Source organism: Microtus ochrogaster, chromosome 7 (assembly GCF_000317375.1).
Source record: "Microtus ochrogaster isolate Prairie Vole_2 chromosome 7, MicOch1.0, whole genome shotgun sequence".
In the NCBI taxonomy this organism is placed as follows: Eukaryota; Metazoa; Chordata; class Mammalia; order Rodentia; family Cricetidae; genus Microtus; species Microtus ochrogaster.
This window is the reverse complement of record NC_022014.1, coordinates 60,750,732-60,771,862: the sequence shown is the minus strand read 5'-3', so window position 1 is coordinate 60,771,862 and position 21,131 is coordinate 60,750,732. Positions and strand designations below refer to the sequence as shown.

At 48.6% G+C, this 21,131-nt stretch overlaps 1 protein-coding gene across 1 annotated transcript in view; it reads left to right on the top strand.

The window, feature by feature from the left end:
- Positions 1-21,131, top strand: part of Prkca (protein kinase C alpha) — a 235,614-nt gene that overhangs the window by 172,067 nt on the left and 42,416 nt on the right. The window contains exons 8-10 of the mRNA XM_026780073.1: positions 14,212-14,349; positions 16,457-16,630; positions 18,823-18,914. Of these exons, the coding sequence (XP_026635874.1) occupies positions 14,212-14,349; positions 16,457-16,630; positions 18,823-18,914 (404 nt within the window). The remainder of the gene's footprint in view (positions 1-14,211; positions 14,350-16,456; positions 16,631-18,822; positions 18,915-21,131) is intronic.

The following is a 21,131-nucleotide window of genomic DNA, read 5'->3' as shown; positions in this document are numbered from 1 at the left end:
GCCCTCTGATCCTCTACTGAAGTTTTGGGATCCCAGGATTAGCAGAATTTGGAGTGGAAGACCTGGGAAGGGTATTTAAAATCATCTATGTTGATGGGGAAGGAACAGCCTAGAAGGGACACACTTGCAAAGTCGGTGGTATAAGGACTCTGTTCTCCTGTCTGAAATGGTTCTTATTTCCTGCCTCCTCCTCTGCTCTTGCCTGCAGCACCCACTTTTCTGAGCATGTGTGTGTGTGCTCACATACACACATACACACACATGTACACACGCACACTAAATCTATGTAAACTTTGAAGTAATTCTCAAGCTTCTTACAAACTTCTTTGCTAGACACACCTATCTCCGGGGGTGGTTGGAGGCCTTCAGCAGAAAGCCTTCAGAAAGTCATTTCGGAGTCAGAGAGCATCCCACCCCTTACATGCCCAGAGCCCAGTAGCAGTTGGGTAAAACCCACATGGGTCATGAATCTGATGTCAGAGATAGACCAGCTTCTTTCCCACGCCGTTTGTGATTCCAGAAGTCAGGGACTCTGGCAGTTTCTAGCTGGTCACGTGCATCTGCCCTGTCTATGTCAGGCACCTCCCCTGGAGGTCGAGTGTGGCGCAGTGGAACATGGGAGATCTTCACTACCTCAGTTCCCTCTCTAAACAAGACCCCAGAGTCTCAGACAGTGCAGAACGCTCTTCTCCTCCCATGTCCCCTAGATGAGCAGGGCTCTTTTTCAGGCTACAGATCCTCTTTGCCCCGTTGCTAGTGACTTCAACTCCCGGGTCTAATCAAGACTCACAGCTGGAAACCATTGCCCCTCATAGATGGAGACTGCATGTTTGTTTCCTGGCAGCCCAAACCCGAATAATCACACAAAACCCATATTAATTATAACACTGTTTGGCCTATTACCTCAGGCTTCTTATTAACTGACTCTTACATCTTAAATTAACCCATTTCTTTTAATCTATGTATCACCACGAGGCTGTGGCCTACTGGTAAGGTTCCGACGTCTTTCTCTTTCTGCAGCTACATGGTGTCTCCCTGACTCTGCCTTCTTTGCCTTGCATTCAGTTTAGTTTTCCCCTAGCTCTATCTGCCCTGCCATAGGTTAAAACAGCTTCTTTGTTAGCCAATGGTAATAAAACATATTCCCAGCATACAGAGGGGAAGCCCACAGCAACCACTCTGGTGATATGGCATGGTAGGACCAGAGAGGCCTTGGGAATCTCAATAGGGAATGTGGAGTTACTGACTCGGTGGTTAAGTGTGTCTGTGGTTCTTTCCGAAGGCCTGAGTTCAGTCCCAGCAGCCATGTTAGGGGACTCACACGTGCGTGCTCACACAGGGCTACACACGTCTACTTAATTAAGAATAACAGAAGTAGTTCTTTAAGTCAGGTGTGATGGTACACACCTTTAATCCCAGAAGTTGGGAGGAAGAAATAGGCAGCTCTCTGTGAATTAACGTCAGCCTGTTCTATATATGATGAGTTACAGTCTGGCCAGGGGAACATTGTGAGACTTTATAAAAAAAAAAAAAAAAAAAAAAAAAAGCAAAATGAGAGTTCTCAAATGAGGTTCAGGAACCTGTGTCGGGGTGCTCATGAGTATTTGGGGGCTCTTGCTTATTCCCATAGCTAGGGTCTCACCCTTTGAGACCATCACTGTGATATATAGGTGACGGTGACATTTCCCAACCTGCTTAGGTTGAAAGAGTGTCTGGGCCAGGAACCTGGTGCATTTAGTGGCTCCCATGTCTTTTGCCCTTAACACAGAGGCAGCAACTCTCAGCAATTCCTAGCACTCACCTCCTGACTCCTGCTTGGATGTCCGTCTGTTGGTCCAGAATGTGTTCCCTAAATCTCTTGGAGGTGTGACATACAAACATACATGTACGCACATACTCATATTTTTAAAATGGAGGGGGAAAGAGCTGGGGCAAAGCCATCACCTCTCTAGATCTCCCTCCCACAGGTAAACTGATCGCTTTTCCCAACTCTGCCCCCTCTTCGCTACTGGTTGGCCACTGACTCTCACCTTGGTATTCCAGGAATAGTACAGTATTCCAGCATGGTACAGTGCAGGAAGGGCCACATTCCTGGTACATAGCTCAGCCTTGCCATTGCCTGGCTGTGTGGCCTTGGCACTCTGTCACTTGGCTGGCCTGTCTCCCCTCCGTCTCTTCAAGTCAAATATAAAAGAGATAAAACGTCTTAAGCTTGCAAGGCTGCCTGTATGGTTAAATGAGTAAATATGAAAGTTTAGAACAAAATCTCCATGTTGTTCCTGGGTTCTGCCCGCATCCCTACTCCAGGAGGTGGGAATCAAGAGGCTGTCTGAGATGCTATTTTCCTCAGTAGCCATCTTCAAGGAAACTCAAAAGCTGTTCTTCCGATTGGATCCGAAGCTCCCATCTGTATGCTGGGTACCATGTTGGTGACTTTTCTTACTGCTATGACAAATGACAAATGCCTGGCAAGAAGTGAGTTAAGAGAAGAAAGTTTTATTGAGGGATTAGAGTCCATCATAGGGTAGGTATGGCGGCAACAGGATGAGGAAGCTGGCCATGTTGCCTCTGCACATGGAAACGGAGGCTGGACAGGATGCGGGGCTGGGCCCATCCCCACTGACCCATGTCCTCCATTAAGGCTCTCCCTTAACATTCCAAAACATTCCCAAACAGGGCCACCAGTGGGGACCAAGTATTCAAACACATGAACCTGTGGGGGACATTTCACATCTAAACCACAGCAAATAGAAGCAACAACTGGACCGTGGTTCACTCCACTTCTCCTACCTGAGACAGAGAAGTCCAGTGACTCCGGTCACATGGTCGCACCACAGCGCCTCCTCCTGGGAAGTTTTGTGTTTGCTCTTATTTTATGTATTTCTTGTGTCCTTTTATGATGAGCCCTAGGGGGAAAACAGCTTGATCTGCCTGAGATAGGAAATGTCACCCGTGCTGGGGTAATGCACCCCAACCTTGAAGCAAAACTGGAGGATGGTCACTCCCCCACACCTCAGAGCGGCTTTGCTCTCACTTGACCCTAACTAATCTTCACCCTGTGGGCATTTATGAAAATCTGTCAGCCGCCAGCCCGTGACTGGCCCCAGAGGCTGTGTGTGTGTCTCTTAGCTGAGAGGCTACAAGAAATAAGCAGGACCTTCGGGCTCAGCAAGAGCCATCAGTGATTGGCCGCATGAGGGAGTGCCACCACTGTCTCATTTTTTTTTAATCAGGGTTATTCTTTCTGCACCCCACACAGCTCCAGTCCCCAGTAGCCTGTGAGTACCCATGTAGGTCATGGTAACGCTCCGATACATCTCCATTGGCCACGTTCAAGGCCTGTGGGTTACACCTGAAGAATCCCAGGACATCTAGTCTGTGGCAAACCTTCTGCCTGCCCACCTTCCTCTCCCGTTTGAGGCTCTCTACCATTGAAGCCGCGAAGGCTTCAGCTAGCTCCTCTCTGCTGCAGCCTGCAACAAGTTGACACCCCAGACAGTGATCCACATAAAAAAAAGTGACCCCCAGCAGTCTCTTACACCAGACTGGTGCGCCCCCATATAACAGACACAGAAAAAGGTATGGATTTACACCCTGGTCTTGCATTGAAACTTCTCCTCCAGAATCCCCCCATTCCTCTGAAGATCAACTCTGGCAGGAGAACCACTTGGCCCTTTCTGAGTCTACCTATTCAAGGAGTAGCCCTTCAGCGACTTTGTTTCCTAATCTCCACTATCCTGAATCTCTTCTGATACTTCCTGCCACCTGGAAGGGCTACGGCTGGATACTATCGGGGCAGCTTCTAGTGCTGAGCCAGTAGAAATGGAAGATCCCATTCATCTGCGATGAGGTAGCATTTCAGTCCATTTTACAGAAGACAAAGCTGAGACCCATGGCAATTAAGGATATCCTAAGTGTCATTCCAGTCTATGACCACTCCTGAACGTCCCCAGCCTCCATGTGAGCCGATGGCCGTGAAGCCCAGAGAAGAACACAGAAAGTCCAGCTGTAACTGGTCCTGGAAGCAGGTGCCTCATGGAGCTATGATTAGATGCCTGGGTCTTAAAAAACCATATGGTTTTAAAATGTTCGACGAACAAAGGCTTAAACAGAATATTTTCAGTTCTGTGCTAAATTTAATAGCAGATGGCTCTCCTTTCAAAAATGCTTGCTCCTGTCCCTTCAAGACACTTTAGAAAAAGTTTATGTTTGAGTAGCTGAACAAGTGGATCAGAGACAGACTCATAAAGGCAGAAACAAAGACCTCTGTGTGAAAGCACAGGTTCAAGCCCCTTTGGGGTGGGGTATGGTATGGTGCTCTGTTCGTCTTTCTCACGGCTGTCCATCCAACCATGAAGGAAAAAGAAAGCCAGCCTCAGGGTCAGCCCTGGCTTGGGCAGCTTTGAGTATTTACCTGCAGGAGGCGGCTTCTTGTGCACGTTCCAATTCAAGCTGAACCCAGTAGAGACTCATTCATTTGACTTCCGCCCTCCTGTGACACCCATCATCTCCCGTCATCCCGCAGATTGTTGTCTGCTTCTGTCTTTAAAGCGGATGCTGCGGCTCTCGGCCCACTCCAGGGTCCCTGGCCTCTCCACTGCCTTCCTCTCTCTACCAGTCCATTCTCAGTTCTGTGGCGCAGCAGAAGTTTTAGAACATTCAGAAGACCCAAAATGATGTATAATTGTTCGGGGATTGCAGGTTTTTGTAAGTTAAGATGCCTGTACAACCTCTATGTATTTTACAAGTCGTGTCCTGGGCAAGCACTTGGCAAGCACCTTAGTGCTGCAAGTCCCCTCTGGGAAGATGGACCAGGTGCAGTCTTTGTGCCACTTTGCAGTATTCACTGGGCCTCCACTGCCACAGCTTACCCACCATGAACCTTAGGCAAATTTCTGCAACTGCTCCAGGAGCTAAATACCACAAGAGGGCGGTAAAGACTCACAAAAGAAAGACTCCCTGCATCTTAATTGAATACAGACGGTCCGAGGAGCAAACAACGAGGGTCCTCCATTTGCTTGGAAACTAAAGGGACCACAAAAGAAATAGGCATTTCATGCTCCCAGCTGCTCCTGATTTTAGACAACAGTCACGGTGCTAAAAAGAGAAGCGGTCAAGCGCCTCGTAGGTCTTGTTGGCTCCTTCCGTCTATGGCTTGCCCAGAGAAGTCCCCGCGCTGCTGACAGTCTGGAAAACCATTTACTTGACTGTATGTGTGAAACATGAGACTCCCGACCCTGCACAGCCTGAGTGGTGGCAAACCCTGGCAGGATAAGAAATGGGTTAGGATGAGAAATGTCTCAGCCATTCCTTCCCCCCCCCCTTACTAGGAGTTCCCTAAAGTGGGCATCGGAGGAATTGGTGCTGCCAGTCCCAATGGGAGAAGAACTGCATTTTCATGGGTGGAAACACCCAGAAAAGATTAAAATTGGGAGGATCTTCAAACAGGATCCTCCCATAGCAATGGGGGGGAGGGGGGAAGCGAAGGGCAATGCCCTTGCTAGGACCACTTGCCAGCTGAGGTACTTTGAGCTGCTTCTGGGTCAGGCTGCTTCCCCTGAGGAGATAGAGCCAGAGGCAGTTAGGTTCACAGTGGCTGGTGGGAGTGGGGTGCACGATTCTGCACCCTCTCTGAAGAGCTACTGGCAGTTAATAGTAACTGGTGGGTGGGGGGTAGGAGGAGTAATGACCGTTAAGGTGCCCAAGCTCCTGTAACTCTAATCAAACTCAGTTGGGTCACCCAAAAAAAGGAAGGGGCAAAGAGAGAGGGAGATAGACTTGCAGTGGAAAGGAAACCTAGCCAGGAAGAGGAGGGAATCAGCGGGAATGGGAAGGAAATAGGAGACGCTGATGGGGCGGGGGAGTGGGGGAGACCAAAATACTCCTCATACATGTGTGAAAAAGAGATTAGCCGACTTAACAAGCATGTCATCCGTCACTGGATGAATCAAAGCACGTCATGGGAAAACAGATAACCGTAAAGAAAGCAGCATGCATAATGGCTACTAGAAACCCATAAGGCTTGGCAGAAAAAAACAACCAAGCATTGTTGTCCACACCAGGAAAAGCTGTAATCGATCCTGGGCCCCACTTCCCCGCACCCACCCATCCACCCACCCTCGGTGTATGACTCAGTTGCCACAACGTCAAGGCCTGTGGACTTCCTGACTTTAACAGTGGCAGCCACCTGAGTGGATGTGCCCATAAAACCAGTTCCCATGAAGGAAATTACAGAAATGGCTTGCCGTGTGTCCCCTGCCCTTGGGCCTTGCTGCCAAAGTACCTACTATGTTGGCAACGCAGCCTTATTTGCCTGTGCCACTTAGAGCATCAAACATCACAGGAGAGACTGGTGATTTAATTCAGATGCGTCAGGAACGTTTTACTGTTGCTACCCTGATAAGTTAGCAAGGAGTCATAGGTATTGTATCTAAGCCGCTAAGGCTTGAGGCCCCAAGTTCGAGCTCCAACGCTGAAAAATCAAATCTATCAAAATGGCAAAGGTCATTAGTAGGTGAGGATAAACGATTTGAGAATCTGCAGGACATGGGACGAGAGTAAAAAGTGCACCCCAGAGCCCCGCCCCAGCCACTGCCCGCCATTCTAAATCATGGTCACACATTCATTCATCTGAACGTCATGCCACGGCATCAGAGGTGGGAAATGACTTCAGAGAGTATTTGGGCTGAGCAGTCAGAATTATGTATTGACCTTTGCTATGGCAGGGAGAGTGCTAATTCAAAGCATGATTTGGGGCTTCAGAACCAAGGGAAGAAATGTCCCTCAGATCTATCTCATCTGTAACCTGAGGCGCCTGTGTCCCTTGGCCCCAAATTCTTTTAGAGGTTGAACTGCTCTGTCATCCTCCTGAGGTTGGTGACACCCATTCTGGGGTCACCTGGAGCACAGGAGCCAGCAGGTGCAGGATCCTGTGTTTGGGAGAAAGTGGTGTCCTTCCCTTTCTCCATAGCATGAGCAGCCAAACCTGTGAAGGGCTGGAGGCAGTGGAGTTGGGCCTGGGGACCATCTCCAAGGTTCATACATCTTCATCTGCATGCAGACATCCTCATCATAGGCAGATTAGGCCTCCGCTGGGACCCTGCCAGGGCTGAAAGTTTGTGATCCTGGACAGGGCGGCTAGTACACACCGGAGATTTGCTTGCTGTTCATCTGTGACTCCCAGCTTGGGAAGAAAACTACTCAGCAGGCGTTGACAGTCATCCAGGCCCCAAAGTCCAAGAGCATAAACACGAGCATACAGTCAAGAGAGAGTGGGTAACGAGGGAGGTGGCCTGCCCCGGGGACGGCTGTTCACTTTCTGTACAGATGAACTTTCCTTCTGTTGGCGTCTTCTGTAACCCACACAGGCCAGGAGCCCTGCAAACATGACCCATTGCTCACAGCCCTCAAGCCTAGGAGGTTCAGGATCAGGGCAGACACGGATTTGGCATCTGGATCATAGATGGATGCCTGTTCCTGTTTCCCTAGAAAGCATGACATGTGACCCTCCCATTGTGACCGTGGACCTTTGGTGACTTAATCATCCCCCCCCCACTTCTTCCTCACACTGTCATGTTAGGAGTTAGAATCTCCACATGTAAATTTGGGGCGGATGGGTGAAACATTCAGGCCATGCCACCGCCAGAGACCGTTCCTATCAGTATGTCAACCGTGGAGCCCACAGGCCTCGTGAGCATGCGTGAGGCTGAGCATAGCATGAGTGCGACCTCACACAGACGCTATGACCCTTTAATACAGTTCCTCATGTTGTGGTGACCCCCAACCATAAAATTATTTTCATTGCTCCTTCATGACTGTAATCTCGCTAGTGTTATGGATCATAATGTAAATATCTAATATGCAGAATATCTGATATCCGACCCCTGTGAAGGGGTTATGCATCCCCAGGGGTGCTGCTCTAGTGCATGACCTTGGAGAAGATGACATCATTTCTACACCTGCGTGAAGATGGTCCCAAAGCCAGATCTGAAAGGACACTGCTGAAAGTCCCAACCAATACCATAGACCAATGTCCTAAAAGAAATCAAAGCCTGTCTTTTGGAATGAGTGTCTCCCCCTCTCCCACAAGATTTTCCTGTCTGTCCTTGTACAGTTGGCAGTAGGTGCCAGCTGCCTTGCCCCATCCAAACCCCTTGACTTGATGGCTCTACGTCTATTAGAGAATCTAAACAAGAGAGGGATTCAGACTGAAAATGCTGCATCTGCCTGCTCTAGAAACAGTGACACCAGGAACAGCCGAGGTGTCCGACAGCAGGGTGAGAACCCGCTAGCACATGGCTAGGAAATGTGGGTTACAGTGGAATTCTGTGTTGCTGAACATGGAGTGAGAACGAGAGATTGCAGGACGTACGTCTGTAGAATATTACCAGTGATTGTCTCTAGCTGAGAAAATTATAGGTACTTTTTTCTCCTTTAGAAAAACAGTATGCACCTTAAATTTTTCTAAAATGAACATATATCACTTTATCTCAAGAAGCAATAACTCTGCCTTTTAGAAAATGTTATATGAACAGAGAAGTTGAGGTACACCAAGCCCCAAACATGTCCTAAGTTCTGGAGATAGACCAGAGAGAGCTCGGCAGAGGAGCTCACGCGCTTTCCAGTGCAGAGAGGGGGTGACCAGAGCACAGAGCATAAAGAGACCAGGAAGACCAAGAAGGAACCCAAACCACAGGGATCAAGGTTCCGGGGACAGCTGACAGGGTGAGTGGGGACTGGAGGCTTAAGTCATAGACTAGAAGAAAAGTGGGTGTGCCGATGTGGGTCACAGGAGGGAGAGAGCACAAAGGTCCTGGTGGGGCAGCATGCTTCTGTTCCAATAATGACAAATGAGCTAGCCAGAGAACAACAGGCTTCTACGTACTTTGCTGTGCTGCCCACGACCCTGTAATGCCCATTAAGTAGCATCCTTTTAACCTGTTGCCTAGCAACTGAGTAGCAGGCCTACCTGTCAGGACTCATTGCTGTTTGGAAACACGGGCACTAACCTTGCTGGCAGATCCCCCTAGCAATCCCTCCCCAAGTCCTCGCAATTAGCTTCTGAAGCACTCAGTTGCTCTGAGCCATTACTGAGCGTGCATGAGTAAATACATTACCTTGAAGGCAAGGTTCTGTACGGCACAACTGCTTCTGCTAATCCTTTCCTGCTTTGTGGAGCGGTGCTGAAATGCCTTGCCAGGGTTCAGATAATGAGCCCAGGGCATTTTTATCATGAGAGGAAAAAGAAAAACATGTAAGAGAAATCCATGACAGTTCATGTGCTTCCGTGGTTGGGCACCATTGGCCTGTGCACCTCTGGAATGTCAGAAGTAGGAAGACCCTTCCGCAGCTCTTGAGTTCAGTGGCAGTCACTATGTTACACTGCAAAATAATTTTGATAAGTACATCCATCAGAGCCATACTTGTACCAAGGCAAGGAAATCCTTCTATTGAAGACACAGTCACAAAGCAAGTATGAATCAGATCACTTAAAGTAGGGCTGAGGGGAGTTACACACTGACCTGCAGCTCAGAGATCACCTAAGTAATCACTGGGAAACTTACGCTCATACTGCAATGTGGATTTTAGGGCTTGGATAAACCAGAACTTCTTGTCAGAATTTCCAGGCAAAGAGGCGTGGCATGAGAGCCAACAAGTGATGACAGCAGCACACTCACCCCAACACTTTTTTGGGGGGCGTCTGTTTGCTTGTTTAACAAAGCTAGTGCACTCTCACTGCACACAATTCAAGCAAGGCAAGGTGTCGTTGGCACTAACTTTAGACCTCCACCATCGCTGCCACCAAAAGTCAAATTATCCTAGCTCTGTTGCTGCAAATGGTTTAACCTGATAGAAATGTGTGTCTCCCACCAACCTGCCCTTCATGTGCCTAGCATAAGTTATTATTGTTGTGATATCATTTTATGGATTTCAAAGACAGAGTCTCATATAATCCTGGCTGCCTTGCACTCCTGGTCCAGCTGGCTCTGCCTCCTGTGTGTGCTGGAACTGACTTCAGCACTGCACCACCGCACCCCACGATGCAGGTCATTTGGCATGAAACCCCATCCTGGTTTTAATTTGAAAACCCTGCATCAATGAAATGAGCATAAGGAGTCCCTCCCATTGTCCAGACAAGTCTTGGACTCAGGAGGGGCCACTTATATACCCATGACGCGCTTCCAGCAGATGCCGACGTGCAAGGATCTGGGCTTGCGTGTTCAGATTCGTGTTGTATGGTCTGCCTGCCCTCGGCTCACTCTGTAGCCCTCCAGGGGCTACACAATGCGTCTGTAGTTCCAAATGAGGCTCATTATTAGTTGGTTATTAGCTCATTTCCTCATGAGGGGTGGACACTGGCTAGTCTCAGAGCCTGGAAATCCAGGTGGCATCACGAAGCCAGGGTAGACAAATGCTGAGGTGCCATCTTTTGGAGACCTCAAATTCCCCAGGTGCAAGTTATTTTAATCAAAGCCAGCAACGCATGCTATACCTTTATCCAACTAAGGACAAAAGACGAGAGCATGGAAAGTTCTAGCATTTAGAATTACCTTGCTCCACTTTACAACATCACACATCAAGGTTTTCGTTTTTCCTTTTTTGAATAATTTGTATGCTGTTTTGTTTTACTTTGCCTTGTTTCAATACAGGGTTTCTCTTTGTAGCCCTGGTTGTTCTGGAACTCACTCTGTAGACCAGGCTGGCCTCGAACTCAGAAATCCTCCTGCCTCTGTCTCCTGCGTGGTGGGATTCAAGCCACCATGCCCAACTGCATGCTTTTCTATAAACCTTTGCCTTAGCCCAGTGGTTTCAACCTTCCTAATGCTGTGACCCTTTAATACAGTTCCTCATGTGTGGTAACCCCAACCATAGCATTATTTTCGTTGCTATTTCAAAACTGTAATCTTACTACTGTTACAAATTATAATGTAAATATCTGATATGCAGGATTTATGATATGCAACCCAGTGAGAAGGTCGTTCAACCCCCACTAGTTGAGAACCACTGCCTTAACCTATTTTAGCCCAACCCTACAAGGGACTTGAAATCTAGATGCTGCTGAAGTCTCCGGTTGGTCTCCTGCCATCCTCTCCCCTGAGAGACTGTGAGGCCCAGGGGACATACACAGCCTGTGCAGAGAAGACAGGAAGCATGTGTGAGGACCATGGGGAGTCGTAGTCCATTTCCTGTTGCTGCAACAAAACACCCAAAGCTGGCCAGTATGTAAATTAAAGGTGGTCATCTAGCTATGGGTCTGAAGGGTCAGAAGCGTGAGCCAGTATCTGCCTGCCCTGTGGTGAGGGCCAACACCGGGCAGAAAATGGAAGGGGCCTTCTGAGCACTCATCCTCTTGTCTGCCTCTGCTGCCATCTGAATCCTGTTTGGTCTCACCCCAGCAGGGCATCTGCCCATGTTGGTCCCTGTTTACATTGCTGTAGTCAAGAATGTCAGCAGGTGGCAATGGGCTCCAGCTGTACCCCTACACACACAGAGATATTGATTCGATTTGCACTCTGGTGAAGTCTGCGCCACACTCACGACAGCCAGAGTAATGTCAACAATATGCAAGTCAGGAAAGGCAGGTCTCAGGGTCCTGCTGTGAAGCCAGTTGCCAAGCAACCCCTTCAAAACCAAGAGGAAGAGATTGTGGGCTCAGAAGCAGAGCTTGTTATGGGATGGCTATGCCTTTTAGAATGTGACCTGGGGAAGAAGAGAAAGCCAGCTGTTCACAGCATCTGGTCTCTGGCCAGCAACCTTCCTAGAAGGCATCTGGGACTGCCCCTACACTCCCCCAACACACACACACACACACACACACACACACACACACACACACACACACCTTACATAGCTGCTGAGTATCCCTGGCTATCTTCTTGAACTCCATAGGATTCCAAACCCCTCTGCCTATGAGTGGAGCTTGCCCAAAGGCAGGCCCAGACCAGCACCATTGAAATACTTATGGGTCTTCCTGTTGCCCTAGAAGACTCAGTAGGAGAGATGGCTGGGTGTCCTTGCACAGCAAGGCCTGCAGAGGGCAGAATGGAGATGGTTCCAGAATGCTCCGTAGGAAAACTAGGACAGTGGGCAGTGCCACTCTGAATGGCAACACATGCTTAAAGATACCTGGTCATTTATACCTTGGGGCTAGTTTGGGCAGGGGTGAAATCTAACTCCACCCATGTACTGGGCCCCCACCAGCCAGCTCTCCATCTTGAGTACAGTTAATGATGCCGCCTTTGTCTTGACCTGGAACCCATACACTGGCCTCTGTGAGTTTAGCACCTACATCCCAAACTACTGAGTGAGCCATCTCTGATGGAGCTGCACTTTGAGGGAGACTTTTCCTGAGCAGTATGAGCCTCCACTGGTCATGCCTGCATTCCCAACCTAATGCAGCATAGGGCCTGCCTATATTGGTTGGTCCATGGTCCTGTCTGTGAGGGATTGTCTTCATTGATGTGGGAAACCTTTAATGATAAACACATTTTTCCCTAGAGCTAGGACCCAGCCCTGCCAAGGCATCTGTCCATAGTGAGACCTCCTGGAGGCCTCCTTACCTCCTCTGCTATCTACCCACTGGCCTACTGTGGTTGTTTGAATAAGAATAGCCCCTATTGACTCACATATTCAAATGCTTAGTCACCAGGGAGTGGCACTATTTGAGAAGGATTTGGAGGTGTGGCCTTTTGGAATAGGTACTTACTGTGTCCTTACTGAAGGAAGTTTGCCACTGAGGGTGGGCTTTGAAATCTCAAAAGTCTACCTATGCAAGGTCCAGTCTGTCTCCGCCTCTCTGATCAGGCTGTAACCCTGGGCTACTGCTCCAGTACCACGAGGACCACCATGTTTCAGCCATGCCCCTGCCACAGTGGTAATGGACTAACCCTCTGAAACTAGAAGCAAACCCCCAATTTAAATGCTTTCTTGTGTAAGAGTTGACTTGGTCATAATGTCTCTTCCCAGCAGTAGAACAATGATGGAGACACCTACCCATAGAAGTGTTGACCTGAGCGAGAGCCTTGCCCCGCTACTGAGCTCAGACCCACACTTAGGTCTGTGGCCCTGAGGAAGAGGAGGCGCTCCATCTAAAGCAGCGCTCCTCAGCCTGCCTACTGTTGTGCCCCTTTAACACAGTTCCTCAGGTAGTGGTGACCCCAGCCTTTGTAAAAGTGTTTTTACTGCTACTTCATTGCTATACTTTTGCTACTGTTATGAATCCTGATGTAAGTATCTGATATGTGACCCCTGTGAAAGGGCTTGAGACCCACAGGTTGAGAACCACTGATCTAAAGCAGTAACACTCACCCTTGAAATCTGAGCCCAGGCTGTGGAAGAACCACCAGCCCTAGGACGTTGGCTCGCACTCTCATTGTCAAGCAGACATTTCCAAGTGCTAAGTCTGGCAGCGGATGTGACGCTGGCCCCTCCCTGACTGCTCTGCTTTCTCAGGGGCTTCCTGGCTGACCACTGACCATCAGTTTCCACGGCATCTCCTTTGCCTTTTCTCTCTGCCAAGCCCTCCTCCTTTTCCCGGTTGGCAGTGAGAATGGGACTCTCCGTGAGAGCCCGCCACCAGTGGCTCCCTCCGGGGTTGTCGTGTGGCGTGGCTCCTGTGACACAAACTCCTTCTGGTAGCAGAGCATCCTGGGTATCCTCCAGGCTGATGGGAAGCCAGATGCCAGGAGCTATTTCTTTACATCAATCCAATCCTTAACCAAACAAGCCCTGCTCTGGCTCTTCTCTTGAAAGTAGCAAAAAATCATCCTCGGAGCTCACCAATCAGGCAGCTCCTCTCTGGAGAACATTCCGCTGTCGTTTCTGCCTGGCTACAAATTTCCTTCGTATGGATTAATTTTGTTACAAAATCCACAGCTAAGGAAAACATCCACTCACAGTCTCATTTGCTTGATTATGTTAACAACCCCCAAGAGGTCAGCTTTCCTTCCCAGAATCAGAATTCGCCTGCCCTGGGCGGGTTGCGTGTATGGAGTTGTTAACTAGGTGGAGAGTTTTCGCTTTGCAGATCTTCCCCAGGGGATGTGGACAGCCACCGAGGATCAGCCACACCCTCCCATTCCTCTTCTCTGCCCACCGCCCGCTCCTCATAGCTGACATCCAGCGTGTTAGCCGTGTGCTTGCTGGTTTCTGGCACTCCTTCATGGGGGACGAAAGATGCCAGATGACTTTTTGTGTTTGTGCTTGTTTCAGAAAGCCAAGCTCGGCCCTGCTGGTAACAAAGTCATCAGCCCGTCCGAAGACAGGAAGCAGCCATCCAACAACCTTGACAGAGTGAAACTCACAGACTTCAATTTCCTCATGGTGCTGGGGAAGGGGAGTTTTGGGAAGGTAAGAAGGGAGGCGTTCTGTGTAAGTCATTGCCTCAGCCCTGCTCAGCATTGGAGCACATAGGCACAGTTTTGGGAATGTTCGGGCATCATTAAAAAAAAGCTGTCGTGATGGATGGACGACTCAGCAGTGAAGAGTACTTGCTTTCCTTCCAGAGAATCTGTGTTTGGTCTCCAGCACCCTTCAGGCAACTCATAACCAACCATCTGTATTTCTAGCTCTGGGAAATCCAGCAGCTCTGGCCTCCATGGCACCTGGGCTCACACGTACATACTCCACCACACACATGCACACATATGTGCGTAGTTAGAAATAAAATAAATCTTTGTGAACAACTGTGCTGAGATCGGGGAGCTCGCTCAGTCAACAATGTACTTGCAAACAGACGTGAGCCCATGTGAGGTGTGCTGGCGTGCATGTATAGGACCCGCACTGGAGACAAGGGGATCCCGAGGCCCAACTGGCCAGCTAACCTAGCCTACTTGACTTGGCCAGTTCAAGTGCAGCAAGTGACACTACCTCACAACAACAAAAAAAAAAAAAAAAAGGAAGAAAAGAAAGGGTGATTGATTGTGCCTGAAGTTATCCTCTGGCCTTTAAACCAGTATGAACTTGCACATGTGGTCCCTCAGTGAACTTACATGCAAGTGTGTGCACACACATGTGGGTGTACACACAACACACGTACACAAAACCCAAAAAGCTGCAGAGAGTTAGTTTGTGGTGTCCCCATTTCCTAATGTTCAGACTAGAAGGCATGCTCCAAAATGCTAGCAGAATAATTAATTTTCACAGCTAGAAAATGCACGTGACGTTGCCCTAAGCCTGGGTGATCGTCATGGTGAGACCTTACATTGGGGCCTTGGGGACTTCAGTCTGCACACCATTGTTTGGCCTCTGTGGCTGCAAACCTTGTGATGGATCCGTGAACGGATTTTTCTTTTTCTTTGTCTTCTTGGCCTTCAAGGTTGCAAAGCTTACGTTTTACTCTTAGAGTGTTTCCCGAAAACATGAATATGGATAATTCCAGACTAATCCCATTAGAGAATATTAAATATTCCAATTATTAGACAAAATAGCAACTTTATATATTAATACCCTACACTGTCTACAAACCTGGATACTTTAAAAAGGAGTATGGATGATGAAGGAATTTTTACTTGTAGTATCTTACAATGCTTGAAAACTCCAAATGAAGAGTCTATGTTAGCCAGCTTTCTATAACTATACTGAATTATCTGAAGCTGTTTATTTATAAAGAGAAAAGGTTTGTTTTGGCTCATGGCCTTAGAGGTTTCAGTTCATGATTGAGTGGTCCCATTACTCTGGGCCTTTCATGAGACAGTACCTCACGGCAGGAATGTGTGCTGGAATAAACTTCATCATCATTTCCTCAACCAGGGAACAAAACAAGAAAAGAACGTGGCCGTGTACCCAGAGTGCCCTTTGAGGGTGTTGCACATCCCCAATAACCTAAGGACCCTTGATAGCTAGCTTTTGTTGTCAATTTAGCATAACCAAGAATCTCTTGGAAATGGAGTCTCAATGAGGGATGGTCTATTGGTTTGGACTATGGGAATGTATAGGGGAAATTGTCTTACAAAGTTAGTTGAAATGGAGAAACCCAGCCCACTGTGAGAAGCACCATTCACTAACAGCTCAAGGGTGAGCCAAGCACAAACATGCAGGCAAGGGAGCATGTACATATCCATGTCTTTCTTGACTGTGATGTGACTAGGTGTTTGACATTCCTGCCTTGACTTCCCCACGGTGATGGACTGTAACCTGGAATCGTACACTTAAATAAATCCTTTCCCCCTTAAATTATTGGTGGCGGGGGGGGGGGGGTTCAGAGTATTTTATCCCAGCAACAGAACTGAAGCTAGAACAGACCTTAGCTTCTGCAGGGTCTCCCACCTGCCACTGTTGCCACACTACCCATGATAAAACCATACGAAAATGTCTGAGGACTTCTTCACCTCACACGCACCGATTGCACCCGCTGTCGCTGAACTGCCTCCTGCCCTTGTTCCTCACAGCCCCTGCACCCACTCCCAGGACCAGTGTCTGCCCACCAGTGCTGAGCCTTCTCTCCTTCCGTCCCCAGGTGATGCTCGCTGACAGAAAGGGAACAGAGGAGCTGTACGCCATCAAAATCCTGAAGAAGGACGTGGTGATCCAGGATGATGACGTGGAGTGCACCATGGTGGAGAAGCGGGTGCTGGCGCTGCTCGACAAGCCCCCATTCCTGACGCAGCTGCACTCCTGTTTCCAGACAGTGGTAAGGACCGTGGCTTCTGACTAATGCTCTCCCTCTTACCTGGAGGCTGGATCATGGTCTCAAGACCCTCTCATCCCGATGATACAATTCAGTTTCCTTTAGGGACAGTAGCTTATCCTACATTGCAGTAGCATTGACGTTATGTTAGATATAAGTAATTGAGAGGTGATTTTTTTGCATCAGTAGGCACAAGTGCATGGATTGCATACAAATACTAAACCACTGTAAATAAAGGGCTTGCACATGGGTGGACCCAGGTATTCATTAGGGTTCCAGCAGTGGCTGTAAGAAAGAGGTCTTCTTCATGCAGGCCCTATCCTAAGACATACACAAAACAGCCATAGAGACCAGGCTGGCCTCGAACTCGGAGATCTGCCTGCCTCTGCCTCTTAAGTTGCTGTGATTGAAGGTGTGTACCACCATGCCTGGCCAGCCCTGTTTTTAAAGACCACTGATCCAACTGCCAAGCACAGCATTGGAATGCCAAGATACCCCATTTCCTGAGGAGCATGTCCCTGTAATGACACAGCAGGAAGAGCAAGCTGTGCCCTGTCCTGCAGCCCATGAGCTGTGAAAAAGGTCACAAGAAATGCATCCAGACTGTATTTCCTGCCGTGTGAAATTCAGATTTTAGCGCCTGGAAGCCACATCCATCCACTTCCCCATCACCTGCAGCTACACCCCCACTGTGAAGGCCAAGATGAGGAGTTGGAAGAGACAAAGAAACCTGTATCTTCTATCTGACCCTTTATAGGAGAAAGTGCCTTATAAAAGACCCCAGTAACTCTGTAACCTTTGTCACAGAGTAAAATGAAAAAGAAAAAAAAAATGTTTGTATTACCAAAGCTCTGTGGATTCCAGTCACCAAAGGAACACACATTAAGATACGCCACAATGAGCAGGGTGGTGCTGTACACCTTAATCCCAGCACTTGGGAGGTGGAGGCAGGCGGATCTCTGTGAGTTCGAGGACAGCCTGGTCTATGGAGTGAGTTCCAAGACAGCCAGGGCTACACAGAGAAACCCTGTCTCAAGAAAAAACAATAATAATAATAATAATAATAATAATAATAATAATAAGAAGAAGAAGAAGAAGAAGAAGAAGAAGAAGAAGAAGAAGAAGAAGAAGAAGAAGAAGAAGAATACACCAGCCTCCACGTGACAGCGCAGGCAGGTGTCCTCCACCTCCAAGCCCCCCTTTTAAATGAGGTACAGTTGTGTGGTCTCACTCCTCCAACAGCTGTCATTGTCTGTCACCTCATTTGTAAGTCCCCTGTGGCCAGGAATTGATACGTGATTATGTCCCCTCTTTTAAAATCTTGGGAGACACCTAAATGGCTTTGGACGGTCAAAGTCTCAAAACGGGGCGTCCCTGTGGGCACGACTTGTTCTGAGGCTGCAGAGCCAGCACTGGCCACTGGGTGTCAGCCTCGCACTGGTCACTTGGTCAGCTCCTGCCGCACCCCCCCCCCTCCCCACCCCTGCTGTCAGCTGCTCCAAACCTCCTGGAGTGCCAGAGAGAGCTAGTGGCAAGGCGGGAGGAAGAAGGGAATCCCAACCCGTTCCCTGACCCTATGCATGCTAGTGCAGCCCTGGAAAGTTGCAAAGCAAAGAAACAAAGATGGTGTTAAAGCCAGAGAGTGGAGCTCCTGAAGCCACTTCCAGCTGTTAGCACCAGATCCATCCTCTCTCCCTCCCCAAACTGCAGTTTAATGTTTAGTAGCCGCTGACAAAGTAGGGTGTTTTCTAGAATAGAGCGGAGGTCAGCTTTTACCGTGCTCTGTTGTGCTGTTAGTTACTTCCTCATTAAATCCCCTGGCCTTTCGCATCTGTCCCAGCATAATGCCCTCATAAATATGCAGACTTACTTGCTCAGTGATGTATGCCCTCCATGGGGCCAGCACTTAGCGTACCAGTGACAGAGAAAATTTTTATAAAGAGGCAATATTTGAGCACATTATGGAGGCAAAAGAACATTGATTAAAATTTCCATTTATGGTGCTCCCTTCCCCCCACCAAATATCATTAAGTTTCTGTAATTTACAAGTTAACCCATGAGATATATTTTCAGACACATCCATTTAAGCAGTAAGAGCAGATCTGTCAGTGCCGTCCCGAATTTGCTAACGAGAAAGCAAAGCAGATGAACTCTGCCCGGGGGAGCCCTACTCACGTGTGAACCTTGGTCTACAGGACCGGTTATACTTCGTCATGGAATATGTCAACGGTGGGGACCTCATGTACCACATTCAGCAAGTAGGGAAATTTAAGGAGCCACAAGCAGTGTGAGTATTTTTTATTTTTATTAATATTGTGGGTTGGTTTTTGTTGTTTTCTTTTGTTTTGAGTCCTGAAATTCAGACAGCCTAATACTCCCAACTCCTTCTGGATAAAATGCCCAAGGGTGACTGACTGTACTTGGATCTGACTGCAGAAATTTCCCAGAGTAGCAGACACACAGGTAGGACTCATATGTAATAGATATTTCTAAGGATCAGTAGATTCTATTCTCAGCAAACTGGACATGCTGGTATCCCCATCACCTACGAACACCCCTGCTTCACCATTCATTGAGTAGATCCACACTCACTGGATGCACCCAGCAAGAGTGTAAAGGAATGTGAGGCCAAGCCTTTGGGGAGCCCACACACTCCTGTGGCATTTGGAAAAGCCGTCCAACAATTTTAACACACTACTGAAACTGTACAAGTATACAGAGGGTACCACCAATACCCCAGAATCGGAGTACAAGAATACAGAGGTTTCCAGCAATACCCCAAAACTGGAGAGTGGGAGCAGCACATAACTGGGGAATACCCAACCCAGAGGTGAGGGGAGCCTTCCAAGGAAGGGATAAGAAGAGATGGGGAGCCAGGTCCAGGGAGTGGCCTGCAGCTCAGGTAAGCTAGAGAGGGGGTAGGTGGATGGGTGCCGAGCCTACTGGCAGGCAGCTGAGGAAGATGGCAGAGAGAAGGTCTCACAGAGCCCAGTGACTGAGGAAAGAAGGGAAAGATGGTGGAGCTGGTGCAAGGGGGTCTGTGGGAACCTGCAGGGATGAATCTGAGCTGGAATTGGGCCTTTATCTTTGAGGAACACTCTGGAAGAGGAAGAGCAAAAGTTGGTGACCTGGGTGAGAGAAGGAAACCTCTTTAAATGAAGTCCTCAGGCCAGGGTGAGGACAGCTGTCAGGGCGGAAGGATCCTAAGGGACTGATCAGAAGCTTGTCTTGGGAATGCAAGGGCAGAGAAGTGGGTCCCGGGTGGACATGGAGGAGTCATCCACAGGGTCGGGGAGGGGACACTGATCTCTGACATCCAGGGAGTCTGTGACATGAACCAAAGCAAACTGAGCAGAAAGCTGGTTTCCATCTAGACGCAAAGGTGCGATGGGCCTGACCCACTAGTCAGCCAATGGGAACGGGGTAGGGGGATGTGTGGCCTGAAGCACAGTCAGAGGAATCTGGGCCTGCGCAGGATAATCTGCTCTAGACAGATTAACTGGAGGCGGACAGGGAACTCTTTAATCACAAGCTTTAAAAAAATAACAAGGGGGCTTTTTCTGCTTTTTCTCCTAAGAAGCAAATGCATTTGTACACCTGCCGGTACCCCCTCATTGTACATCACAGAGCATTAAGATGCTCGCATTGTAAAATAAAGCTCAAAAGCCCAGAGCCAGAAAAGAGAGGCAGCAGGATGGCCACCTTATGTCACCAAGTGACTGAATGGCACCTTGTCTGATACCTTCCATCCTGCTCGCGCTGCAGAAAAGTTAAAAATATAGGAAACATGAAAAAATAATACCAACATTACCTATGATCATTGCTCTCCTCTCTCCCCTGCCCCATCCTGGCCTCCCCTGCCAGCTCCCAGAGGCGGCCCCTCCTGCTTTTCTCCACTCCATGGCTATTGTGTTTATTTTAAGCCTCCAGGGCATATTTATCCAGGCATGGACTCCTGGCTCCATGGATTTCCAAGGCTCCCCAGTGCTATGCAAATTTTAAAACATTGTTCTGCATTTAATCTGAGTTCCAGATATTAACCTATTAATGATTTTGAAGTGATGGTAATGACTGTTTGTATTATGAATGATTTAAAAGGGCAAACTCAGGCATGAATCATGGCGTGTGCCCCATTTATTCCACACGGCCCTTCGGCGGGTGGATAAAGAAAAAACAAAGCAGCCGGAGGCCGGAGCCTACGCTGCAGCACTAGGCTCTGTCCTCTGGGAGTGGTCGCATCCCACTCAGCCACACCCCTGACACGGGAGCGTCTCACAGGTATTCACTCCTTAAGCTGTTGCACTAGAATGATTGTGTAGGGAGTAAACGAGCCGCTTGCTTTCGGCGGACAAGAAAAATAAGTCTGTCACACTGGAGTGGTGGAGAGACAGGCAGAGCCAGCTGTGGAAAGCTCTTGCACAGGGTGATCTCAGAGAGCTCTAGCGTGTCTCTCTCTCTCTCTCTCTCTCTCTCTCTCTCTCTCTCTCTCTCTCTCTCTCTCTCT